The sequence below is a fragment of the Alexandromys fortis genome, unplaced genomic scaffold (genome assembly GCF_014885135.2).
Source record: "Alexandromys fortis isolate MF-2015 unplaced genomic scaffold, M_Fortis_MF-2015_v1.1 scaffold_152, whole genome shotgun sequence".
In the NCBI taxonomy this organism is placed as follows: Eukaryota; Metazoa; Chordata; class Mammalia; order Rodentia; family Cricetidae; genus Alexandromys; species Alexandromys fortis.
The window spans coordinates 1564011-1590644 of NW_026068045.1; the positions used below are offsets into that span (position 1 = coordinate 1564011).

Consider the following 26634-nt stretch of genomic DNA (forward strand, 5'->3'; position numbering starts at 1 on the left):
ACCCCTATTCACTGCGTGCGTGCGTGCGTGTGTGTGTGTGTGTGTGTGTGTGTGTGTGTGTGTGTGTATACCTGTAGTCAAGAGGGAGGGAGCCAGTTAGGTGAGGTGGAGGCCTGCTGGGAGTTCCCCCTACAGGACAGAGGGGTAGGCAGCCTCAGATGCAGGCCAGAGTGTGACTTCCTGGCAGAGGGAGGAAAAGGCAGTGTGGAGGTGTGGGTAGAGTGAGTCTTGTCAGCAGTGCAGACGGAATGGGCCAGGGTGGGGGTGGGGCAGAGCTGAACCAGAGTCATGATGAGCGTAGGAGTCCTGGGGACAGCAGATGTGGCAGCCAGTGTCTAGCAGGCACAGTTGAGGCTGGTCCACACAGTCCTAGCCCTGCCTGGGGCAGGCTGGGGCTCGCAGGCAGGAGCTGCAGAGCCCACCCAAAAACCTCGACCTCCACACAGGCTACCCTGGTGGGAACTCAGCCACAACAAAGACATCAGCAGCCTTGCTTAAAGCTTGTATCTTTTTTAATAAAAAATAAATTGTCTGTGACGAGCAGTTTTCTGAATCCCAAAACAAAGGGACAAGGAAGGAGGAATTCAAGGGGTCAACCACACTAGACAAGAGAACAAGGCTCAGATTATGCCCGCCATTCCAGTCAGGGCAGAGACAGTAACAACCTGTTTAAACTGAAACAAGAAGGTGGTCAGACTTCAGAAAAGACTTCCCAAGCAGTAGGGCGTGATTGGTACAGGGAAGCACAGGGGGCCAGCTCCCAAAGAATCTTGGCGATCCCAGGAGAAGGGAGGGCTGGTGTTTCAAAGCAGCAGCTGCTTCCAGAGTGGCAGCTTGCAGGATGAAGTTTGCAGGAACCACCCCAGCTTGCTCACATGCTCGGGTGTGTCACCACGGAATCCTGGACAGCCACAGCTTCAGGGTCTCCTGAAGCTCTTGGGGTTGGTTGATCAAGACTGAAGACTCCCATCTGGTTCTTCCTGTCCTGGCATGGGTACAGGCGTGGAGACAGTCCATGTGCTTACAGAAGAAAGTCCCCTAGGGGAGGCCCTACTGGGTGCTGCAGGTGACACACAATAGCAGGAAAGCCTTCACCCTAGTCGGGGTGGCACTGTGCCAGACTCAGGCACCAGACCAGGGGCTCTCCCTGCTCAGTTCCCATCTGTGCCCTCAGTTTAAGCCACTTCAGTGCCTAGATGGCTGTTGTCAGCATCGACGTCACTGGCAGAGGTCCTATAGTCCTTGGAGGGCTGGAGATGCCGTTCCCTGCTCAATGGGGCCTTTTCCCTGGGGGGTAGTGTCCCACAGCCCTGAACCTTGCCCCGAGCCCGTAGCGCTCCCAGTGGGGAAGCGAGGAGGAGGGTGAGTACTCCTAAGAGCACTATGGCCAAGAGGACGGTGACGATGAGAAAGTGAGGCCAGTAGGACCGCTGGGCAGCCATGGACGCTCCACCACCAACCCTGGTCAGTGGAACTTCCACGCGTTCCCGGGGAACGCCTGCTAGTTCAGGATCCAGGGCCAGGGACTGGTCTTGGCTGTCTACCCAGTAGGAGACGACAGGGTATGAGTAGCCGTTCTCAGTGGCTACACACTGGTAGAGGCCCCCAACACCATCCTGAGGCAGCAGCAAGAGGGAGCCATTGTAGATGGTAGAAGAGGCTTCTGGGATCGTGGCTCTGCCGTGACTCCAGTAGTAAGATGCCAGGGCTGACAGGTGAGGGCAGGGCAGCTCCAGGATGGAGTTGGGGACTGCCAGGACTTCTTTAACTGAAGGGCAGCAAAGAATGACACATTCAGGAGGAGGGAAGAAGGGAGGGAGAGACAGCCTTACGTGCATCTGGCCCCAGGCTGGCCTTGAACTCTTGACAACCCTGACGGCTAGGATTACTGGTGTGAGCCACCATACCCGGCTGTCTTCTGATTCCATTTCAACCCCCAAACTCAAGGCTCTGTCTCCAAGCTAGACTCAAACTAGACCCTCCTTTCCTTCCCCTTGTCTTTCTCCCAGCTAACGTCTAACCAGATCCAACCCTTAGTTTCTGAAATCATCAAGATCTGGTCTGTGCACGGCCCAGCATGGCGTGGGTGGCTGTAGGCAAGCCTCCAGTATTCCTAATTCCAACACAGACACCAAACCCACAACCACCTCAACCTGGATCCTAGTGCAGCTCCAGCTCAGGATTTCTCCTATCCACAGTCAGGTTCCAGTCCATCCTTGGCACCTCCCCCAGCCCACACTCACTAAGTTGAGGGGGGCTCTGACGCCTGGGGCTCCTGGGCATGGGGCCTCGAGCACACGCCCACTCCGGGTTGCCTTGTTCCATGTCCTGTCTCCAGGCTCTCCTGAGAAGGAAGGCAAACACGGCCTGAGAAGGAAGGCGAGCCAACACACAGAAGTGGGAGCAGAAGGGGGAGGGAGGATAAAGGGAAGAAGGGCTAGGACCACCAGGTGAAGGAAACAGGGGCACCTTCAAAACCACCCTGCAAAAGGCCACCTTCTAGAACTGGATGCAGCGGCATGGAACCTGGGAGTGAATGTGTTGGCGCCCCTTGAGGGGAAGGAATAGTGGCAGAAACTGTGTAAGGAAAGCCCCCATCCAGGACCAACACTCACGGGGTAGAGCCAGACAGAAGGCTGCAGATGCCTGACTCAGGGTCCCAGGCGCAGTGAGGGTCCCTGGCAAGGACACAGTCCACACAGCTCTCATAGACTCTGCAATTGGCCCGAGGAACTTTCCAGACGCCTCCTGAGAAGCCTGCGAACACAGCACCCTGGAAGAGAATGGAGGGGGTCAGGAGCCCCACGGCCTGGCCCAGGCTCCCCAGCTCATCCCCACAGAAAGACCATATTCTGTTCGGGTCTCTTCTCACTTGGGTGGGGGCCAACTGCAGGTTTCGAACAGGCTCGGGCTCAGGGCTCAGCTGGATCTCCTCCACAAGATAAGCGCTGCTGTTCTCAGGTACCACAGCCTTATGCAGGGATCCTGTGGCTGGGGGAACAAAGAGAACGTGGAGCTTCCCTCAGGGCCTCACATACTTGCCCAGCAGGCCAGGCACTCGAGACCCTCTGTGGTCCAGGGACCGACGGGTGTGTGTGTGTGTGTGTGTGTGTGTGTGTGTGTGTGTGTTTTTGATGTATGTACCTGCCAGGTGTGCTTGCACACCTGCACATGGAGGACAGAAGTCAAAGTTAGCTATCTGACTCACTCTACTGGATTTGCTCAGACAGGGGCTCTCAGGGAACTTGGAACCAGTCTGGACTGGCTGCCTAGTAAACGGGCACCAGGAATCCACTCATCTGCCCACCCTCTGCCCCTAGTGCTGGATTTATAGGTACTCAGGGCAGCACCCAGCATTTCCATGGGTACTGAGCCTCTGAGTTCTGGTCCTCACAACTGAGCCTCTTTCTTTTTTTTTTTTTTTTTCTAGTATTGGGGTAAGCGAAGGCTTAAGTTCAGGGCCTCTCACATGTTGCCAAGTGCTCTCCCCTTGAGCTGCATTCCCAGCCCTCTTTTTACTTGTTGAGACAGGGTCTTACTCTGTAGCCCAGAGTAATCCTCCTGCCTCAGCCTCTTAAGTAACTATGATAACAGGCTCACAACACCAAGCCCTGCTTCTGACTACCCTTTTAATGGTTGCAGCTTCCCAGCACCCGGAAACTCGAGGCAGCGTGGTGAGTGTCAGGCCAGTCAAGGGTTAGATGGTGAGACCCTGTCTCAAAAATGAAATAAAACATCAAGTGGTGGTGGTGCACGCCTTTAGTCAGGAGACAGAGGCAGGCGGATCTCTGTGAGTTCGAGACCAGTCTGGTCTACAGAGCAAGTTCCAGGACAACCAGAACTGTTATACAGAGAAATCCTGTTTCAAAAAACTGAAAGAGAGAGAGAGAGAGAGAGAGAGAGAGAGAGAGAGAGAGAGATGCACCAAGTTGTCACCTCCCCTGAGTGTCAGAATGAGACCCGTCACTAAGAAGGCAGACTCCCCTGGCAGGACCCCCTTCACTCTGCCTTGATTTTCTAACCTTGTAGCTAAAGCTCCAGGCAGTGTTCCCATTCAGAACAGTTACAGCCTGTCTCTACCCACTCCACAGCATGGGAATCCTTGTTTGTGTCTTTCCTGGGGTACGCTCAGCAAAGGTGTAGCAGAGACGTGCCTTCTAGCTCAGCCTGAAGAGTGAGTGAAGCCAGTGGCTTTCTCACAGTAAAGCACCGTGCCCTCAACTTGTAACAATCTAGCCACATCCCCTAACCAACAGTCCCTCTCTCTCTCCAGAACCAATGTTAGAGCCAGCCCTCTCTCCTGAGTCCACCCTGGTTGGTGGCTCCTGACCCTGATCCTCCTGTCTCCTAGAAGACAGGAAGCTTTCAGACACCAGCTCCCTTATCTCCAGCCCAGCCACCTGCCAAGCGTCTCTTCTCTTGCCATCTTTGGATCACCCTCTCCACCGGATTCTTTTAGTCTTTTCTGTCTGTTCAAAAATGATAGGGCTGGGGCTGGAGAGATGGCTCAGTGGTTAAGAGCACTGGCTGCTCTTCCAGAGGTCCTGAGTTCGAGTCCCAGCAACCACATGGTAGCTGACAACCATCTGTAATGAGATCTGGTACCCTCCTCTGGCGTGCAGGCATACATGGAGGCAGAATGTTGTATACTTAATAAATAAATAAATCTTAAAAAAAATGATAGGGCTGAAAACATATCCCAGCTGGTAGAGTGCTTGCCTGCAGCACATAAAGCCCTGAGTTAGATCTACATACTACATAAAACCAAACTTGATCACGGTGGCATATACCTGTGATCCCAGCACTTGGGAGGTAGAGGCAGGTGGATCAGTTCAAGGTCAGCTTTAGATACACAGGTACATTCTGGAACCCTATACTCACATGTGCCCAGATACATGACCACATGGCTGCTCCCGTCCAGACCCTGAGCTAGTTCCACAGCAAGCTGCGTGTACTCCACACCAGACTTCACCAGAAGGGGCCTTGCTACCACGTGCTCATCCATCAGGAAATGGTCCTTCATGAAGGTCAAAGCCTTGTCCGAGGACGGGCCTGTGGAGCACTAGAGAAGAGAGGCAGCAGATTGTGTCAATTGGCATGTTCCCTTCGGCGCATACATGGCTGCACCCCCTGCCCCCGCCACTCTCTCCTTTGCCCTTTCCTCGGGACACTCCTCAGTTCCAGGTGAGGTTAAAACTCAGACCCAGTACCCCCAGGCTCCCTGTCGGGCTGAAATGGACTAATAACGAGGGCAGGGCGGCAGGCCCTGAGCACCGTGTCAGCTGTTCCCACTGCCCTGCTCTTCGATGCCTGCATCGATGCCAGCATGGAGCAGCGCAAAGGCTCCTTCAGGCAGGCACTCCGCGCTGTGGTCCCAGGCATGGAGCAACACAAAGGCTCCTCAGGCAGGCACGCCATGCTGTGGTCCCAGGCATGGCACCCAGCACAAGTGCTGAGTCAGTGACAGAGAAGGGTGGTGTGGCAGTTTTGTATGAACTTGCTTCGTGACTTGGGGAGTTCCTCCTCCACTCTGAGCCCCCCTTTTCTCACTCATGCTCGAGGGTGTTGGACCGGCTGTTCCTGGAGGCCCTGTCAACTGGAGAGCATATTTGCTCAAGAGAATTTTCCTCCCGATCCAAAAATATCATCCTGAAGCCACTGTCACCTAAAAGCCATGGAGTGCAGTTACTACGGGGCACAGCAGCAGAAGAAACTCCACCCCTTTGAGCCACAAACTCCTCACCTGTAAAGTGAGGTGACCACATCTAGACAACATCTCTATCTTGCTTTTAAGCCAGCAAAGGATACATGTACCTATTCTTGCCTCCTGCTATGGAGATTTTTAAAAAATATTTTTAAATATTGCATTTTATTCCTTTTTCTTTATGTGTGGACGTGCCTGTGGAAGCCAGAGGTTTCTTTCAGATGCCCTCAGGCCGTCTGACATGGGTGCTGGGAACCAAATTCAGGTCCTCTGCAAAAATAGTAAGTTGTTTTTTTTTTTTTTTTTTGGTTTTTCAAGACAGGGTTTCTCTGTAGCTTTGGATCCTGTCCTGGAACTAGCTCTGTAGACCAGGCTGGCCTCTAATTCACAGAGATCCGCCTGCCTCTGCCTCCTCAGTGCTGCCACTAAGCACTCTTCACCACTGAGTCACCTCTCCAGACTCTCTCACGCTTTCTAAAATTCCAGACAGGATGTGGCTGCAAAGCCCAGGCTGGTGTTGGGCTCTCAGTCTGCCTCAGTCTCCTGAGTGCTGGGATTACAGGTGTAAACCATCACATTTTATGTAAGTGCACACAGCCAAGGAGCACCTGATTTGTAAGTAAAACTACAACAAAGACAGAAACTAAACCACACAGGAAAATAACACAAGACGAAGGCAGGTGTGGTGACTCATACCTCTCTCTCTCTCTCTCTCTCTCTCTCTCTCTCTCTCTCTCTCTCTCTCTCTCTCACACACACACACACACACACACACACACACACATCCGCACACTCCAGTCTGGCAGAGAAGGTTTGCTGTGAGTTCAAGACCAGCTAGGCTACAAAGTAAGGCTCTCTCTCTCTGCACACACACACAAGCCAGGTGTGCTAACACATGCCTTTAATCCCAGAATGGGAAAGAGAGATTGTGACTTTGAGGCCAGCCTGGTCTACACAACAAGTTCCAGGCCAGCCTGGTCTACACAAGTTCCAGGCCAGCCAGGCCAAGATAACAGAGACCCTGGGGCCAAACTTCCCTACCACCCCACAATATTTTTGTTTACATTTAACTTTATGTATAAGGATGTTTCCCTATATGTTCATCTGTGTACTTTGTGCATGCCTAGGAAGGCCAGAAGAGGGTAATGGATCCTCTAGAGCTGGAGTTACAGAAGGTTGTGAGCCACCGTGTCATCAGACCCATGTCCTTTGGAAGAGCAGCCAGTGCTTTTTAACACTGAGACATCTTTCCAGGCCCCATTTTTTTTTTTTTAACTAGAGAGAGAAAGAGGTGTAGGGAGGGAAGAGGGAGAGGAAAGGCAGAAATACCTAAGGGGAAACAAAAACAATTCAAAGAGAAGAAAATGTCACAGAAAATCTCATTCCTAGGCAGAGAGGGAGGATGCTATCTCATTCTTGAAATGAGAGGAGCCCTTACCTCAGGTGAGAACAGGCAGGTGCCTCATATCTCAATGGAGGGGCGGGCAGCAACATTCACCTGCAAATCCAAGCCGACTCTGCCCAAGTCTCCAATCTCACTGACCTGGCAAACCTGAGAACCCCAGTACTCAGGAAGTGAAGCAAGAGGGTCAGGAGGTCAAGGTCATCCTTAGCTGGCGTGAGCTACCTGAGACCCAGTCTCAAGGCACACACACTCACATCTTACACACACACAACTAGATAAACTACATCACAGAAACACCACTAGGATGTAGACTAGACAACTCTTGTAAGACAAGTTAACAGCAAGACAAAGGGGACGGGGCAGGAGAGACGGCTGAGGATAGAGAATGCTTGTGCTGAACTCCAGCTCCAAGGGATCTGACCTCTTCTGACCTCTGTGGGCTGCTGCACAAATGTGGCTTACAGAGAAACACACATATAGACATACACATAAACAAAAACAAATAACCTAGCTATAAAGATAAATCTTAAAAAGAAAATAAAGTATAAATGATAGGAGACTTTAAAAAACAATCTAGCTGGATGGTGGTGGCAAACGCCTTTAATCACAAACTTTGGAAGCAGATGCAGGCAGATCTCTGTGAGTTCGAGACCAGCCTGGTCTACAGAGTGAGTTCCAGGACAGCCAGAGCAACAGAGAACCCTTGTCTCGAAAAACCAAGGAGGGGAGGGGAATCTATCACAATTTGTAGATCTTATTTGGATCTTGAGTCAAGTAAACAAACCACATTTTTAAATTTTGGGGGCTGGGTAGCCGGATGGGGCAGAGGCAAGCAGATCTCAGAGTTCAAGCCTGGTGTACAGAGTTCCAAGACAGCCAGGGCTACACAGAGAAACCCTGTCTGAAAAAAGGGGGGAAGGGAGGGGAGAGGCCGGGGAGATGGTTTAATCAATAAATACACAAGCATAAGAATCTAAGTTTGGGTCCCCAGCAGCCCCTTAAAAGCCAGGTGCAGCATGCAATTCCAGTGCTGGCTAGGGCTTGATGGACAGCCAATCCAGCCAATCAGTGATCTTCAGGTTCAGTGAGCGATCAGTCTCAAAAACAAAACAAAACAAAACAAAAGGAACCAAGATGGAAGGCTGGACATAGTAGTCCTAGCATATGGAAAGCAAAAGCGGACAGATCTCTGTGAGTTCGAGGCCAACCTGGTCTACAAAGTAAGTTCCAGGACAGCTAGGGTTGTTACACAGAGAAACCTTGTCTTGAAAAAAAAAAAAGAAAAAAAAAGAAAAGAAAGAAGGAAGGAAGGAAGGAAAGAAAGAAAGAGAGAGAGAGAGAGAGAAAAAGAAAGATGGTGGAACAATTGAGGAAGAAACAGAACATCAGCCTCTGGCCTATATCATGTATGCACACACACGCATGCACACACATACATATGTGCATAGAGACACACACCAAAACCCCTTTATGTTATCTGTGACATCATTAGACTATTAGAAGTCTAATAGTGTGAGTGGTGGCACATGTCTGTCACCCCCGCTCTTGAAACACAGAGGAAAGAGAATTGCAATTTTGAAGCCAGGCTGAGTTCCATAGCAAAACCTATTTCAAAAAATTAAATTAAAATAAGGGAGCTGGAGAGATGGCTCAGTGTAAAGAGTATTAACTGCTCTTGCAGAGGACCTGAGCTCAGTCCCCAGCCCCCACATAGTGGCTCACAGCATCTGTAACTCCAGGTCCAGGGGATCCAGTGCCTATGTCTGGACTCCTCAGGCAGCCTCTGAAACTGTAACCAAGCCCCCTAATTAAACATTTTCTTTCTTAAGCTTCCTTGGCATGGTGTTTCCTCACAGCAATAGAACAGTGTCTGAGATGAGGAGCACAAGGATATTTCTTAGAACTGAAGAAAAGAAATAGAGGTTCCTGGCTAAAGAGGTCACTGGGTGACCATGAAAGCAGCAGGGACTGGCAGGTGGTTCAGCAGGTAAAGGTGCTTGCTGCCAAGCCCAAGGGTGGCCTGTGCTCTCTCCCTAATGGAAGAAGGGAAGTGACGCCTGTAAAATGACCTCTGACCCCTCACACAGAACAAGCAAATAACCGAACAAATACATAACTTAAACATTAGAAGAGTCCAGCGAGACAAAACAAGTTACATCCAAAGGGTTAGGTGCCCAAACAGCTTAGGACTTTACAAAGCAGCTCTGGAAGTTACAGGTAACAGAGTGAGCCTTGCCTGGTGGTGGTGGCACACGCCTTTAATCCCAGCGCTCAGGAGGCAGAGGCAGGCAGATCTCTGTGAGTTCGAGGCCAGCCTAGTCTACAGAGTGAGTTCGAGGCCAGCCAGAGCTACACAGAGAAATCCTGTCTCAAAAACAAACAAACTTTAGAAGCAGAATGAGTCTTTCAAAGTTTGCAGGAAATAGTTCCAGTTCCAAAGTTACATAATCCTATCCAAACCGTTAACCATGAGAGTGGAGTAAATGTGGTTTTCAGCATCCAACACCTCCAAAATCTCAGCTCCTGCAGCATCTTTATTTCGTCAGAGTCTATAGAGGACGACTTCTGCTAAAATGAGGGCGTTAGAGGTGAGGGTGGGGACAGCTGTTAGGAGAATGTCTGCCTAGCATGCAGGAAGCCTTGGGTCACAGGAACCAGTCCTGATGGTGCCTGTTTACACGCCCAGTACTCAAGATGGAGACAGGAGACCAGAAATTCAGGTTATCTTCAACTACATAGAGTTCAAAGCCAGCCTGAGCTACAAAAATTCTGTCTCCAAAGAAAGAAGGGGGAATAAGCCATGGTGGCGCATGCCTTTAATCTCAGGACTTGGGAGGCATAGGCAGGGGATCTCTACGAGTTTGAGCCCAGCCTGGACTACAAAGCTAAAGCTGTTCTGCTGTTACACCACAGAGAAACCCTGTCTCAAAAAACAAACGGGGGACAGGGGGAGAAACAGAAAAGGAAGATGCAGCCCTGGTATGCGTGCAAGAAACAGAAAATTGGTCACTGGAGAGTGACCAAGGGAAGAGGAGGAAGTCAGCAATCTCAGCTGCAGCCAATAGGTTTTCATAGAGACTGGAATTATTTAGAGTCAACAGCCTGACTTGAGGTCAGGAAGGGGTTGAAATGAATCTAAGAGCTTAGAAAAAGCCAGCAAAAAAGATTAGGATAACTACTAACCCCAGGAAAACAAAAAGTATATGAAGAGGAAAAGAAATTGTGGCTTACTACCTGGCTCAGGTGTGGATATATTAATATATATTATTAGTCTCGCCAAAACTACTATGATGGGAGCAGGTGAGATGACTCAGGAGGTAAAGCCGACAATGGCAGAAGGAAATAAACTCCCTAAAATTGTCCCCTAATCTTTAAACATACGCCATGGCACACATGCACCCACACACGCATTCACAGACAACAAATAAATAATTAACTGAAAAAAGCTACAGAGAAACCCTGTCTCAAAAAAAAAATAATTAAAAAAATTACTAGGGGGGAGCTGGAGTGGCTCAGAGGTTAAGAGCATTGCCTGCTCTTCCAAAGGTCCTGAGTTCAATTCCCAGCAACCACATGGTGGCTCACAACCATCTGTAATGAGATCTGGTGCCCTCTTCTGGCCTGCAGACAGAGTACTGAGAATACTGTATACATAATAAATAAATAAATAAATAAATAAATAAATAAATAAATAAATAAATAAATAAATATTTTTTAAAAAATTACTAGGGGTGGTGAATGTGGCTCAACATTAGAGCCCCTGCCGGGCACACGGTGTGCGAGGCCCTGGGTTTGATTCTCATCTTCCAAAGCTCGCACAGAGGTTAGGACCAGGACATTGGGAAGGAAGGGACTGGAAAGCTGATTTGCAGAGTTTGCTAATTTCCTAGATGCACACGGCCTTTAAAATGATTTCAAGCTACCACTGTTGTGTCACAGCAGCTGAGCAGGAAGGAAGCGGGGAGGGGCAGGGCACTTGATCTTGAGGTGGGAGGTGAGTCTGAGGCCAGCCCGGGATGGGACTGGAGGTTCAGTACCAGTCCGGTAGATTTCCTTGATTTTTTTGGTTTTTCGAGATAGGGTCTCTCTGTGGCTTTGGAGCCTGTCCTGGAACTAGCACTGTAGACCAGGCTGGTCTCGAACTCACAGAAATCCGCCTGCCTCTGCCTCCCGAGTGCTGGGATTAAAGGTGTGTGCCACCACTGCATAGCCTTGATTTTGTATTTATTTACCCATTCTGTCATCTTTGGGATAGAATCCTGCTGTATAGCCTGAGTTTGCCTTGATCGCCCTGCCTCAGCTTCCACTGGAGTGCAGAGACTACAGGCGTACACCAAGCACTCAGCATGTTTGACTCTTGAATATGCACACACAGAATTCAGAGTTTAAAAAAGTTACAGGAAAATATGCAGGTGAAAAGCTGGGCATGGAGGCACATGCCCGACATCTAGGCATTTGGGAGGTGGAGGCAGGGTAATCAGGAGTTCAAGGCCAGCCTGGGTTACGTGAGACCCAATCTGGAAACAACAAAACAAGGGCGAAGCTGCCTAGGACTGTGCTTAGCGCCCAACCCATGTGCTCTTAATTCCTCGGCGAAACAGCCGGGCATCTGGTGTTCACTTAGCACTGGAAAGAGGTGGCCCTGGCGACCATTCTGGACGTAGGGCAGCATGGGACATCTGCAGCACATGGGCTGGTGTGTGGGCATTTACCATGCCAAGGTGGTGCTTTCACACGCATTCTGGGAGGCTCTGGGACAGGTAGGCGGTACTCACGCTGCCTGGCCTCGGGTTGGCCTCCGGGCCCCTGTAAGTGGTCCATCGGGAAGTTTCCTTGTTCAGCTCCTTGAACTTTCCTTTAAAGACACGCTCGATGTCGGTGAGAGAGAAGGCGCAGACAGCCGAGCTCCTGGTCCCACCAACCTGCCTGAAGATAGCGGGAGCCGAGAGAGCACTCAGTACGGGTTCCTCCCCTTTACAATCCCTGCCCTCCAGCCCCTTGCCCCGGAGAGCTCAGTGGGATCGCAGCAGGCCCGGAGGGCAGGAGACAGGCCAAGTGCTGGAGGGTTCCCTGGCTCTGGGTTAAGACCTGGCTGGAAGCCCATCACAGGATCTGAAACACGACTGTTTCTAATGAGGATTAATTGGGGCATAGGCCCTGGGGTGGCCCCTGCCTGTCTTGCCCAGGCTGTGTCCACAGGAAGAGTGGTAGAACCTGCTGCAGGCTGGATTCACACGGAGCCTTCTTTGGTCCCTAGATTCTTGTCCTCAGAGAATGAGCCACAGCTTTGCTAGTTCTTCTGTGAACTGAACTGTGCTGAACCACAGGCCACTCACTCTGTAAACACACTGGGCTCTCAGCTCTGCACCTCACTTCACCAGACACTGCACACCAGAAACCTTTGCTTCCTGGCACATGGTTGGCAGGTGCCTAAATATGGTGATGGCAGACCGTGGTTGTGGTTTGGCAAATCAGTTAACCTTTGTTGGTCTGTGAGCAAGGCCTTCCTGTTTATTTCAGTCATAGCCTCCCTTTCGGCTCTGGCCACTGAGAAGTTGAGGAAAAACTTGTTCCTAGTATGGCCACAGAATCTGTGCTACCTGAGGGCCATTTCCCTCTATTCCCACTTCTTTACCTAATTGATGGGGTTTTTGTTTGTTCGTTTGTTTTTGAGACAGTCTCCAGTAGTCAAGGCTCTTCTCACAAGGCACCTGAGAACGACCTTGAATGTCTGATCCTCTCGAGAGCCTTTTCTTCCCCAGAGTCTCTTGTCCCACTACCTCTGACTTACGTAGATCCGGGGATCAGGGCTTTGTTGGGGATTATTATTTTAAGGTATGTTGCTGTTGTTTATGCTGCATTTGCTTAACTCTGTGAAGTTGTGATTTTTTTTGCCCCTCTAAAACACCTGAGGGTCTAATGAAGAGCTGAATGGTCAATAGCAAGGAAGGAGCAAGGTTAGCCGGGGCTGGCAGGCAGAGAGGATACACGAGAGAACTGAGGAGCAGGAGGAGCTGGGAGAGAACAAGGAAAGACATCAGGGGCCAGTAAGAGCGAAAGTAAGATATACAGAAGTAAGAAAAGGAAAAAGCCCAGAGGCAAAAGGTAGTCAGGATAATGTAAAGTTAAGAAAAGCTGGCAAGAAACAAGCCAAGCCAAGGCTGGGCGTTCCTAAGAATAAGCCTCCATGTGTGATTTATTTGGAGCTGGGTGGCGGGCCCCCCAAAAAGCCAAAAGAGTAAACCATCAAAGTACAGGTCTTTGTACACGCTAGACAAGCCCTCCACCGGCTGAGCGCACTGCAGTCCTTGCTTATTTCGGGACATCAGTCCTTGTCCTGAACCTCCTCTCTCACCACCCAGTCTAGCCTTTTCATCCATGTTTTGTTGGAGACAAGCTCTCTCCGTGTAGACCAGACTGGCCTCCAATTCCCTTATCCTCTTGCCTCTACTTTCCAAGTGCTGAGATTACAGGCATGCACCACCACGCTGGGTATATTGCTGATTTTTAGTGTCTGCCTTCTGTAAACTTTCATCCTTTTTGGAAGTAGCCAAGTAAAGCTAGTCTCTGTGCTTGTTTCTCTGGTGCATAAAAGACAGCAGGATCCCTGCAGCTGAACACCTTTGGAAGGCTCAAAGCTTTCCTGTGTAAAGTTCAGTGTATACAGTAGACTTTCTCCAGGTCCTGCCTCACTGGGATCCCGGAGCCCCCTTTGCCCTGCCCCACTGCTTACCACTGGGAGGTAAAGACTGCATAGATGCGGGAAACGGAGGAAGAATCGGCGGGTAGCAGGACCGCGTGGCGGATGATGTTGAATGGCAGCTGGCCTGGCTGGGTGCAGAGCAGCTGGGCCTTCAGGAAGGTGGTCCACTTCTTCTGCAGCAGCTTTTCACCACCCACATCGTTCTAGGGGAACCAATGGAGTCACGCGTGGCCCTGCACCCGCCTCTCCCCACTCCCATTGGCTCCCTGGCAGCCAGCCCTCCACCAGACCAAGGGCAGACCTTGCAGACTCTAGCCACTCGGGATATGTACAGCTCCTCAAAGAAGTCAAATTCGCTGGCTGTCTCCTCGAAGAAGAAATAGACGACCTGGGTAGATGGGATGGCTGCCACGAAGGAGGCATCCGCTGTGGGGGCAGGACAGACAGGCTTAGGGGGACTGAACTTAGGGGGCTTAGGATGCTCAGGTCCCCTCAGGGACACATTAGGTGGGTTCTGAGGCCAGGACAGGCCGCCTCCCATTTGTACTCTTTCTTTTAGAGATGGTATCTCACTATAGCTTTGGCTGGCCGCCCTTCAGGGTCCACCTGCTGCTGCCTCTGCCTCCCAAATGTTGGAATTAAAGTCGTGCATCACCCCAGCCAGCTGTATGTACTTTTTTGATTCATTTTCCCAAAGAGAGCTGAATGAATTAAAGCCAATTGCAGACCCAGGGGCAGGAAGTGGTCCCAAGCTCATGCTGACTGGAGTCAGGGCCTTACGGTGCAGCCAGCGGAGGAAGATGTCAGTCTTGAGAACAGGCTGTGAACCCAGTGTCCGCATCAGGATGGGCTCACTGCCCAGGAAGTTGTTCATGGTGCCCGAGTAGAGCATCCCATCTAGAACCAGGGAGAGCAAGGAGAAGCAGGTGTATGGGAGGCTGCCTGCCCTCCCTATCCTGTACCCTCTGCAGAACCCCGAAGCCCAGCTCATACTGTCTCCACACACACAGCAGGCCACCCTTAGATTGCTCTAGCCACAGTGGCCTGTGGAGCCTTTTTCTGGTCCTTCCTTAAACACCAATCCCAGAATATGACTGTCTTGTGCTCCCACACCCTGGGTCCCTGCATATCTTTTAAGTCTTCTCAAAAGACAATGACCATCTCCTGTAGGAAGCCAGGGTGGGAAGTCTGAGATGCTTCGTGTCCATGCAGAGACACATGACTTCCTTGTAGCCCCTCAGTACCTGGCTCAATGTGGAAAGCGTTAGGAGAGGCCTTCACCCGTGTACAGATAAACAAGTGGCTGAACCTCAGGGCTCACCTGGAGACAACCAGACCTGCTATCTCCCCACATGGATTTCCTTGCACCCCTTTGGGGACGGTTTCAGGAGGGGCTAATGGCTGGGTTTTCTGGCTCTCCCATGATCTTGCCCTCCGAAGCTCCTGGTTCCCTCCGTCCTTTTCTTTGGACAACTGTCGTGCCTTGCTTTTCTCAGTGACTAGAAAAGGCAAGTTTTAGCCTGGTCTGGGAACCCTGGTACTCACCGACCAAGACAGCTGTGTGCTTGTGAGCCGGGTCAAAGGGGCTTTGACCCTTCCCGTCCATGACCTTGTCCTTTAGGATGGGCAACAGGTGGGAATCTTGGAGCTCCTAGAGGGGGGAAGAGGCTGGGAGCCCGGAATGCCAGGGTCGCACATCTCATAGATGAGGACCACAAGGCACAGAGAGGGACATTGGTCTGGGGCCAGGAATCTTACGAGGGTCCTCAGGGACCAGAGATTCCCAAAGCTATGGGGCGGGGTGGGTGTGAGAGAGGTGCTGGGAGCCTGTGAACAAGAGGGCTCAGAGAACTCACAATGAAGGCACAAGCAGGGCTGAAGGCAAAGGTCCCACAGGCATAGAGGTGGGTGGTGTTGAAAGAGACCAGGACACGGATGAAGTTGAAACACTGTGTCTAGGGGAAGCAGAGAAACCAAGTTGCCTAGCCTCTCACCCCAAACTCCTCCGGGGTGGGGGGGTGGGGGGTGGGGGGGGTTGGGATGTGGGGGGGGGGGGNGTTGGGATGTGGGGGAGGGGATAGGTGGGGGAGTGGGTGGAGGGAGGGGATGGGTGGGAGTGGGGTCGGGTCTTACAAGCTGCTCCCCCACGTGCAGGGGTCATGGGCACTTCACTCACCTCACTGCTTTTCTTCTTAAAGGCACAGTCATTCTTTTTTCTCTCACTAGCTGGCCAGGGTATCTAAAGTGGAGAGTTACGAGGAGCAGATGAAAGGAAGTAGGTCTTTGGTTTTTCTATAAGCCACCATCCCCTCTCCGGCTCTGGTGTAAAAACACCAGTAAGGTAGGTAGTGGTGTTCTGGTAGGCAGTCACAACGCCAATTGGATTGGAACTATAGTTTCCAGGACATGGCTCTGTGGCTGAACCGGACAGATCAGAGTTCAAATCTAGACTCAGCAACCAACCGACTATGCACTCTGGCTCAGGTCACAGGCTGCTGGCAGTTGCAGTTAGATGGCATGCATAAGTGCCTGGCATACACAGCAGTGGTTATATATAACCCACACGTTTCCTGGGGCAAACTGTTGGCTCCTGAGCCACCCATTGGAGATGCCACATAGGGGTACAGATATCAAACTCAGAGCCTTCCGGACTCCAGACAAGGTGCTCTGCCACAGAACTACATTCCTAGCCCAGGACTCTGCAAGGTTAACATACCCCATATGTGCAGATGGCCAAGAGACCACACACCAGGAAGAATCCACGCCGTAGACCTTCCTCCCCTCCCTCTTTCCCTTGTCTTGCTATCATTGGGGTGATGATAGCTCAAGAATCAAGGACTTCTCTAGTAGGTAGGTGTACAGCAAATTATCTGAGTCACTGGTTTGAGTCAATGTTTTTCTCTTTTGCCAGTGATTTCCGTATCAGCCATTTCAGCAAATGTTACTCAATCGGTATTCAGGGACTCGGTAAACAGCGAGACCACAGTGGCATCTCCATCCTGTCACTGCTGAGTCAGGGAGTGGCAGGTGGCTCTTCACAGCGAGCAGAGCTGTCCTTACTTCCAGTCAGACCCTGGGCTCCAGGCTCCTCACCATGTTCCTCAGCTGGGGGATTCCTGGGCTCTGGATATTCAGGGCCAGGACAGCCTCTCGAGCTCCCACATAGAGAGTGTTGCCATCGGCACTCAGGAGCAGCGTGTCAAAGTCTCGGAGGCCTTTTTGGTGGAAGAAGCTGAGGGCTCTGTGCCCATCTCCTGTTGGGGGGCAGTGATAAGAAGAGAATGGGAGGAACTGTGAACAGCAGCCCATTCCTGAGGAAAAGGTGGGAGAGGGGTGGCAGGCCTCAGTAGCTGGGCCAGCTCTTATGCCCACAGCCCCCTTTTCCCTGATCCTCCAACAGCAGACACCTGTGCTTTGTGAGTTGAGTCCCCAGAAGAGAAGAGTGCCAAGGACATGGTAGTGACAGCCTGGGGCTAGGGGGTAGTGGGGAAGCCTGCTCAAGACACAGACAGGAAATGAAGTGAAGTCAGACAATGCATTCTCAGGCTTGGCGGGGCTGCAGTGAGGCAAGCTGGGATAACAGCTGACAGGTAGACACAGGAAAGGGTTCTCAGTCACAAGCAGCAGAGGTGACTGCTGTCTGCTTGACAAGTCATGGTTACGGACCCCCGCCACCTCCACTTCCCCTGTTCCCTTCTCTTGCTCTGTCACAGGACTCTCCCACCACCAGCAATACTGTGATTAGAAAGGCCTCATCCTCCCCCTCTTGAGCCCAGCAGTGTGGGCATGCCTCAATGCCGCTGGGACAGGCTAAGTATGTTGGTTACTAGGGCCCGTTCACTGCCTACTGTGGTAGCGTGTGTGCCCTTGCACGTGTGTGCCCCCACTGAACTGGCACACCAGTCAGGAGGAGTGAGCACTTTAGCCCCCCCTCATTGGCACATTTGGTTAGATGTGCACAGCCTGTTTCTTACCATGTTGGTATCAAGGACTCTTAGGACCAGGAGGAGTCAGAAGACCAAGTGGGAAAGGTACTCATGAGCTGCCCTGCCCTGAACTCTGTGCTCTCCTCATCCCGAGGTCTCACCCGCTTCCCCTTGAAGCCCAGTCATGCTTGTGTCTGCACTCCCATCCACCTAAGGATGCCCCTCTTTCCACCGACACTTCATCACCTTTGCTGTTCTGCCTCAGAAGGCTGCTAAGCTGTGAACAAAACTGCCTAATTTCTACACGGATGGTGTATGGAGTGTGTGTGTGTGGTGTGTGTGTAACACTTCCCTTGGGGTATTTCCTAGAATAAGAGGGTTCAGAGCCCCACAACCCCAGCAGGAAACCACTGAGGCTGGGTGCCATGCTCCAGCACACCCCCAGATGAGCTGGCGCCTTCTCTTGGTGCCTCTCCTATGGACACAACCTGGCCTTGTGTGATCTCTGCAGTTGGCTTGGAATGACCAGTTCCATAGACAATCTAGCATGGGCTTTAGCTTTGGGACACCTGCAGCTGTGAAAGCAGTCAGGAATTTAAGGTCTTGCTTGGTGATAGGAACACTTGAGAAGAGGAAGAAAAATCACTGGCTTAGCAGGAGAAGGGTAACAGCAGCCATGTCTTCCCTTCTCCCGGGCCCTCCACTGCTCCCTGGTATCTCTGTTTCTCCATTCCATTGCCCTCCCTCTGACAGTCCCTTCCCCCTTCTTGACCCCTGCATCTTTATTACACTAACATCCATCCCTCCCAGTTACCAGGCACTTACCTGCATGATATTTGACTCTGGGCACGGGCCCCTGCCCACCAGTCCCAGTAGCAGGTGGCAGTGACAGCAGCAGGAGCAGTTGGCAGAAAAAACCACCCAGGAGACTCCAGGGGTCCTGGCCCGGGGATGGTAGGGCCATGGTCAGACAGAGACTGTCACCAGATGGCTCTGAGGAAACAGGCACTTTCTGGGTGAGCAGTGCTTACCACACCCTTTCTGAGGGCCAATAGGAGAGCCCCAGGGGGTAGAAGTTCCTCTCTGGAAGGGCCCTCAGAGTCTCGCTTCCATTCCACTCACAGCCTCACTGCTGCCTCCCCCTCTCCCTCCTCTAGATAGGGGTCCTGGCGTGGCCCATGCTGTGCCTCTGCTCTCCTCTGATTAAAACCCACCTCTCTTTTCTCACCCAGGAGAACCTTTCCACTCTTGCCCCTTAGCATCTCCTGCCCCCATGGTCCAGAGCCCTGATCATTCCTGGCCCTGGATGAAGGGCATAAAGTTCCTGTATGAAAAGGGTAGATCCCCAGGCTGGCCTGTCACTCAGCTGTGGCTACACATTTTGCCTGCTACTCATCCCAACCCAGGCAAGCAGCCCACTCTTTCCCTAGCCCCCAGGGGCTCTACTTTTGTTTTATCGGGCCATCTAGCCTTCTTCTTCGGGGGCAGGGGCATGCCAGTTTATCTGCCAGCTTGGCCATCTGCATTTCCTGGGAGTGGCCCGGGCAGGAGTCCCTGGCAGACTCCCAAACTCTATAGCCCCCTTGTCTCTGTGCCTCTGCTGTCTGGCTCCTTGGAGCGCGGCATCAACCTCCCCCATAACCACCGAAAGCAAGCTGCCCACCTCATCCCACATACCCTTGAGCCAGTCACACTGAGAAGTCCTGAGTTCAAACCCTGAAGCATCCAAGGCAAAGGAGGGGGTTCAGGCAGATAAAGAAGGCTCAACCTGGCTGGAATGGGAGTGCGGCCCTCCAGGCACCCATCCTGCGAGAGCCAGCCGCTGTGGGTTCCAGGCCAGGGAAACCTGAATTTCTACCTCGAGTTGTGACAGATCCTGGCTTGGGCGGAAGTTGATGAAGGGTGGATCAGGGCGGGGAGACTGGAGGAGGGAGAGGCTCACAGGCTCAGTAGGAGACACACCTCCTCCCTCAGCTTAGTCTATCAAGAAATTAAGAGTTTCTCCTAGGCCATTTCAGTGATGCCCCTGTCTATCACTTTCGCTCTAGACAGCCTGAGCTGCGGTCTCCTCTTGCTCAACACACTCAGTGTGACACCGTCTTTCATATTCCTCTTTTTCACTGACCCTGGAGTGGGTCCCTTGCTGCCACCTACTGAGAAATAGCTATAGGGGCCCAACCTTCGCACCTCCCACATCCTCAAAAGGTAAAACATTAAAGCCAGGCATGGTGGCGCCCGCCTTTAATTCCAGCACTCAGGAAGCAGAGACAGGTGGATCTCTGTGAGTTCCAGGACAACCAGGGCTACACAGAGAAACCCTGCCTCAGAACAAACAAACAGATAGCAGCAACAACAACAAACCCATCTTAGGTCTGTATCTATGACTTTGCTGAGGACGCCCACCGGCAGACCGATCTCCCCACACTTAGGGCAGCATCAGGCCAATGGGAACTTCGAGAATTTCCCATTTGAGCTCATGCCTCATAGGATACATGAGACGCCCAGCTGGAATGGTGGCTGGTCTTCCTCCCCAGAGGCTTCGGAGTAGGCCTCGTAATGCAGGGTTAATGAGGCACCAAGGGTTCCGAGGCCAATAAAGAATGGTTGGGCTCCCGCCCACTCACCCAGGTCAGCTGACTTCAAGTTGATGGGCACAATGACCCGGGCTGCTCTGTCTCCAGTAAGTATGCCATCTCCATCCTAAACACATTGCTCGCTGCCAGGATGGTCCTTCCTGAAGGACAACCTCTACCCTTCCAGTTACAGCTCCGGGTAGAAGCATTCCTTGGTGGAGAGAGTGTCTCCTTCTGCTCCCATCTCTGCCATGGTTCATGAGCTGGGCTCACACAGACCACTCGTGAGGACTAGTTCTGTCAAAACTTACTAAGACTCCCCCAAACCCTGACGCTGATTGTCACGACTGTGCCAATCTCTCTGCTCTCCTGACATCGTCTTCTGAGTCTCCTTGACCTCCAGCTCAGGCTTGGGAAGCCACCACCCAGGGCCTCTCTTTGGGGACAGACTGGCCTATCTGGGTCATAGGGAGGAGCCGTGATGGGGGAGCCAGAGAAGTGGCTCCAGTGCTCTTCCTATCTCTGCTCCCCACAAGTCCCAGTGCCCTCCTGCTCCCACTGGTCAGGGTGAGGCGTTGTGGGGGGGGGGCTGCAGGCCTCCCAGCTTTCGCAGGTCGGGGACGCTGTCGGCTGGCTCCCACCTCCTGCCCTAGTGGGTTAACTTAGCTCAGAGCTGATCAATGGATGGAGTAAGCAAGCATCAGGGTGGGAGGGTCAGAGACTCTCGGATCCCTCCAGTCACTCTGGGATGATTCCTGACTCAGAAGGAAGAGAAACCTCCTCTAAGAGAGGCCATCTGATCTCAGCCCAGGTACTTTCTGTCCCGCGGTGCCACCCACTCTCTCCTCACAGCGCCTTTCAGGCCAAGCCGAGAGCAGAGGCAGGTGAGAGAAAGGCACAGGACCCCAACAGCACCCCTCACCCCAACAGCACCCCTCACCCTTACATCTCACAGTTTCAGTCACTTAGGGCCCTGTCCTCAGGAGAGGCTGTGCTTAGTAAGCGTGGAGGCTCACTTGGCTGCTGCTGTCTTGAAAGTCCTCAACATTTTCTTTTAAAGAGGACTACATTTTCATTCATGCTGGGCCCCACAAATTATGTATTAGGTTTTGCTCCCAGGAAGCTCCGAGCTGGGAAGCCACACACCCTCCCTTGCTACACAAATGAGGAAACCAAGGCCAGTGACCGGAAGCATCTGAGCCAGGGCTGGCGTCAGGCAGCAGGCGGTCTGTAGAGGGAAACACCATCTTCACTGCCCCATTCCTGTTCCAGCAACTCAATTCCCCATAAGGCCTGGAGCTCAGTCTGGGGAATCCCCAGGAGTATGTCAGCCCCCGGAAATAACAGCATTAAACTTAAGCTCCCCCATCAAATTCCAGTCCCCCCAAGTCCTCCCACAACCCCTAGACCGTAAAGGAGAGTAGCTCCTTCCCGTGGGACTTGATCAACAAAAGTAATGGACGCAGGAGTGAGGAGGGAGGGATGCTGGAGGGTTGATTCCTCACCCTACCCCTGCCTTGCTCTGAGAGAAACCACCCCAGGCTTCACCAGTGACTGACAGGTCCAGTTTTCCCAACCTCCTTTTCTTCCTAGCTTTAGGGGCAGCCCTCAGGAGAGCAGGGTTTTGGGGGGGATATCCTTTTCCTGCTCCTCTTTCAACCCATGGCCCTGACCTTCTCTTATGATTATAGTCACTCAAATCAACTTACATGGATTGAGTGCCCTCTCTCTTTCCCTCTCTCTCTCTCTGTGTGTGTGCGCGTGTGCACGTGTGAAGGCACTAAGGATGTCCCCAGTCCATGTCCCCATCAGCACCCCCCACCTCTTCCTGTCCCTGCAGGTCTCCAGCATTCTTACCACCCTCCCCTCTCCATCTGCCTGACCCCTTACCCAGAGCCTCTTGGGTTCCCTCTCCCAGTCTGGCTAGTGCTGGAAGCTGCATTGAGCATTACACACAATGGTCTGACTTCTCGGTTTTCCCCTCCTCAGGGCAGAGTCAGCGCCAGACAATGGCCCGCCCCTCTGTTCCGCACCGTCTGTCGGCTCTCCCGCTTCTTACCTGGAGCTGGGGATGCCTTTAAGCTTCCCTCCCCCTGGAATGCCAGGCGGCTTGGCTTTCCGGTCTCCCGGTGCCTCCTTCCCGCCACCCTCCCACCCCCATCCCCAACCCCATCCCACCTCACTGGTCCTTAGTCACCATGGCGACCGCATCTCTAAGTGGGAGGGACTAGAATCTCCCCATATTCTTCCTCCTCCTCTCCTGTCCCGCTGTGCCCCACTCCTGTGGCTTCTGGATTCTCATATGTGTAGGCAGGACTCCAGATGTGGCCGGGGGGGGGGCATCCTCTAACCCCCGGGGTCCTTACTCAGCTCCTTTGTCACCCTCAGCCGTCACCAGTGTGCAGGTATTGGGCTCAGGAGACCACTGAGGCAATCTCCTTCATGGCCAGTTTCTCTTCATTTCCAGCCTTCTGAAGTACTGTGAATGCATCAGGAAGATGCACCTGGATGCTAGCCAGTCACCGACAACTGGAGTTTACCAATGAAGATGTATACAAAGACATATATGGAAGCAGGGGTCTCCACCAAGATGCTTAAGAGACCATCTTCACTGATACCCTGACCTCTGAGGGAGGGGCTACTCTTCTCAGGTCCAGGTACTGCACTCCCTTCCTGAGCCACCTTACAGCCTTACAAAGGAAATGGTGTCTCCAGAGGTCATCAGCTCACACCCCCTGAACCCCAAGGTCTGTGCTGTAAGAGGTGGATAAGAGGCAGACCAGAAAGAACTTCCCAAAAGTCTACCGGTAAGTGGGAACAAAAGATTAGACACAGCGCTCCTCCTGACTCTTTCTCATTTGCAAAAGCAAGCAGAGAAGCTTTAGAAGATGCCCTGCTCCTGAGTAACCCTGTCTTCAGAACTCCTGTCTCTGCAGAACCTCAACTTCTTCAACCAAGGGAGGAACTAGGAAAGACCCTGCCGGTTGGCTTTCTAGGAGCTCAGGACTGCCCACTGGGCACCATGGACCTAGGAAGCAGGGTCTTTGGGTGCCAGCCTGACTGTCTATAACTTGCTATGTGATCCCAGATTGGCCCCTTGCCCTCTCATGCTCACGTAAATAAAAGAAGGGCTCTTGGGGCCACCTGCGAGCAGCCTGGCCCTGCTGCAAACGTCATAGTGTTTTTAGGAAAGGGGAAGTGAGTGCCCTGGAGGGGCCAGGCAGGGCAGGAGGCTTCACCAGCCAGTGCTGGTTCCCTTGTGGGTCTAGGTTGAGATGGGTAAACATTGCCTTTCAGGGTGGGACTGCTGAGGAGGAGATGCCCTGTGCTGAAGGTAGAAGTGGACTCAGCAGGGTCAATCACTCTTTCTAAGCTCCACTGTCACAGTCCCTGCCATACTACTTTGGGCCTGTGTCCGCAGGGCTGCAGGTACTAGCCCCAGGCACTTGAGGAACTGGAGTCAGGGCGGGAAGCAGAGGTTGAGGCATAGAAGGCCCCATCCCCATCGAGGTCCTTGACTCTGCTGCCACCACCTTAGCTCTGAGGGAAGTGAGCCCTGTCTCTGTGGCAGGATTGGAAGGGACTGCCTCCCATAGCGATCCAAGAAAAAGGGTGCCTACAGGTCTCCTCAGCTCCACAGTGTCCCATTCCTCCCCACCTTACCCTGGAGCTAAGCTTCCAAACAAGAGAACAAGGCTTTTAGTTCCTGTGTGGCCGTGGTTGGAGAGGGAACCAAAGGACTGGTCGGACACCTGGCTCTCTTGTTGACAAGGAAAGGAAAAAGCCATTGCCTCTACTGCTATGAATGCAGTTCCCTCTGATTCTTTAGCCTTGGTTTTCCTACCTGTGGGAAGATGGAGTAGCCGCTATTGTTGATGGTGGGAAGGACAGTGAGTGGCTGGTGGACTTTAGCAAATGAAAGTCCCTGGGGGAAAGGAGGTGGGGAGGGAGGTAAGAGCCCCAGGCAAACGGTGGCTCCTGGGGATGCCCTGCCCCCCAAAGAGGTAGGAGAGACAGACTTCACACCCCCACCATAGCACCCTGGCTGGCACACAGACACTCCATGCTGTGGCACTCACCCCCACCCCCAGGATCACGGTCCCCTCCCGAGGACCACTTTACACCTTACCCCTGCAACACAGACCCTAGCCCAGGCGACCGAGACTTCCAGCAGAGTCTGTACCCAGGCAGAGGCGAGGCGGAGCAAGGGCCAGCATGGTAGGGGAGAGGGCCTGCCAGCCCCCTCCAGTGCCCCAGTTCCCAGGCAGCTCTTAAAGAGACCAGGAAGAATTAGCCACAGGCAGCTTAAGGGGTGAATGTAGAGGAAAGGAGACAGCAGGGACTGGGGAGCAGTGTGAGAATTTGACATCACCCCACCTTCCCTGAAAGCCCCCAAACTTCTCTACCGGTCCTGTGCCTCAGTCCATGAGGACTACCATGCTGGCCACCCAGCTCTGACCACGGCCTCCTACATCCAGGTCCTTGTTCCCCTTGGACTCCTGCCGACTTCTTCCCCTCCCCCATATTCCTGCCACCTCAGTCTCTAGTGAGGGATTCCAGCTGGCACTGACTGGAACAAGATATGGAGAGCAAGCCCAAGAAGTGGAAAGACCTGGGACCCAGCGTCAATCTGGAGCTGGTATAGGCACTTATCTGTCCCTCAGGCAGAGAGAGGGGAGACCCTGGGTAGCCCTGCTTCCTACTTCTGATGACCATCTATGTTGTGACAAGTGAGGAAAAATGAGATGTGGTGTAGAGGTACAAGCCTGTCACCCCAGCTCTCAGGACGAAGAAGCAGAGAGACTAGTATATGGAGTGGCACACACCCCTATTTCTAGCAGACATAGCGGATCTTTGTGAGTTCGAGGCTAGCATGATCTACGTAGTGAGTCCAAGCCAGCTAAAGTGCCTGGTGAGATGCTGTCTCATGACAAATAAACAAACAAACAAAAAAAAAATCCACAACAAACAAAAAGGATGCTCCAGGCCAGACTGGGCTACCGGAGACCTCATCTCTAAAAGAAAAGAAAGCTGAGGAGACAGCTCAGCTGGGAAAACGATAACCGTGGGAGCGTGACTGCCTAGCACCCATATGAAAAAGTCAGGTGTAGCAGTGTGCTCCGGGGAGGAGGAGACAGAAAGATCTCTGGGTCTTGCTGGACAGTCAGTCTTGCCCAGTTGCTGAGCTCTGGGACCATCTGTCTAGAAAACTAAGATGGAGAATGAGGCTAGAGAGAGATGGCTCTGCAGTTTCTGCAATTAAGAGATGGCTGTTCTTCCAGAGGACACAGGCTTGATTCTTGGCACCCACATGGCAGTTGACAACAGTCATAAGGGAATCTGATGCCCTCTCCTGGCTGCCACAGGCACTGCATGCACATGGTGCACAGACCTACTATGGGAGAGGCAGCCCATGTCTGTCCTCTGCTCTGGTGGTTAATTCTGGAGCAGGTTTCGCACTTCCTGACTAAGGAGACGGTTGTAGTACCATGGTGCCCTGGTGTCCTCTGGGCTCTGCCTCTCTTTAAGTTCCTGTTGAGTCTGTCCCCGACTTGGCATGCCTCTGCTTCCCTCATCCAGCTCACACCCAGCGCAGAGATCCTCTCCCTCTGCAAATCCCCCCATGGATTTGCCCACTGTGCTTTGGATTGCCAGAGCATTCTGCAAGTCAGGAGCCCTGAGGGACTTGACAAGCCCAGCACACGCACCCTGTTGCCTCACTTAGAAGGAGCAGAAGCAACCAGCCTACTAGAGCTCGCTCTTTCCTTTCTTTCTTTCTTTCTTTCTTTCTTTCTTTCTTTCTTTCTTTCTTTCTTTCTTTCTTTCTTTCTTTCTTTCTGTAGTTTGTTGTTTATGCAAGGTCTCTTTATTTGCCCTGGTCTATAGATCGAGCTGCTCTTGACCTCACAGAGCTCTGCCCACCTCAGCCTCTGGAGTGCTGGGATTAAAGGCCAGCGTGACTATGCTGGCCAGAGGCAGGGTTTTATGTTTGGCTTTGCCCAGCACTGTCAGAACTGGAACTTTTATACTGTGCCCTTTGAGAAGACATTGAAGACTTTGAGCAAAACAGCTGCCGCGCCGCCCTGCCGCCCAGTGAAGACTAAACTGCACGGGGGATGGCTAGGGTCGGGTTTAGGAGACTGGGGTGGCGGTTTGGGTGGTCATGGTGGGAGCGGGAGAACAGCGAGAATAAGCTGCAGTCCCCGCGGATGTCAAAGATAAAAACGGGATTTCGGTTGTTGGCCTTTCCACCTACTAGTTCACTCTCATTCTTGGGAACATTTCCCCTTTCTTAAAAAGCTCTTTATGTCTGTTCACTTAAA

The 26634-nt window shown here is 52.4% G+C and overlaps 1 protein-coding gene across 2 annotated transcripts; it reads right to left on the minus strand.

Annotated features, from left to right (window-relative positions):
* Positions 1-500: 500 nt before the first annotated feature.
* Positions 501-19706, minus strand: Sema4a (semaphorin 4A). 2 transcript variants are annotated; one of them, XM_050118761.1, is made up of 15 exons: positions 19416-19706; positions 18564-18731; positions 16906-17066; positions 15989-16051; positions 15669-15767; positions 15358-15463; positions 14593-14709; positions 14114-14238; positions 13843-14015; positions 11885-12035; positions 4882-5062; positions 2873-2991; positions 2616-2773; positions 2244-2344; positions 501-1768 (listed from the first exon to the last, which is right to left on the minus strand). In XM_050118761.1, exons 2-15 carry the CDS (start codon positions 18700-18702, stop codon positions 1176-1178), a joined length of 2286 nt encoding a protein of 761 aa, XP_049974718.1. In that variant the 5' UTR covers positions 18703-18731; positions 19416-19706; the 3' UTR covers positions 501-1175. The 2 variants fall into 2 exon arrangements, with proteins under 2 accessions (XP_049974718.1, XP_049974719.1); XM_050118762.1 differs by lacking the exons at positions 15989-16051; positions 16906-17066; positions 18564-18731; positions 19416-19706 and having other exon boundaries at positions 15358-15480; positions 15669-15749.
* Between the last annotated feature and the right edge of the window lie 6928 nt (positions 19707-26634).

Bases quoted from the DNA above. Each gene is read 5' to 3' on its own strand.
- Sema4a (XM_050118761.1), bottom strand. From the start codon at position 18,702: ATGGCCCTACCATCCCCGGGCCAGGACCCCTGGAGTCTCCTGGGTGGT. The intron at 15,464-15,668 runs GTGAGTTCTCTG...TCCCCCCTCTAG, and splicing joins GCCCTGCTTGTGCCTTCATT to GAGCTCCAAGATTCCCACCT. The intron at 14,710-15,357 runs GTGAGTACCAGG...CCCTGGTTCTAG, and splicing joins GCACACAGCTGTCTTGGTCG to ATGGGATGCTCTACTCGGGC.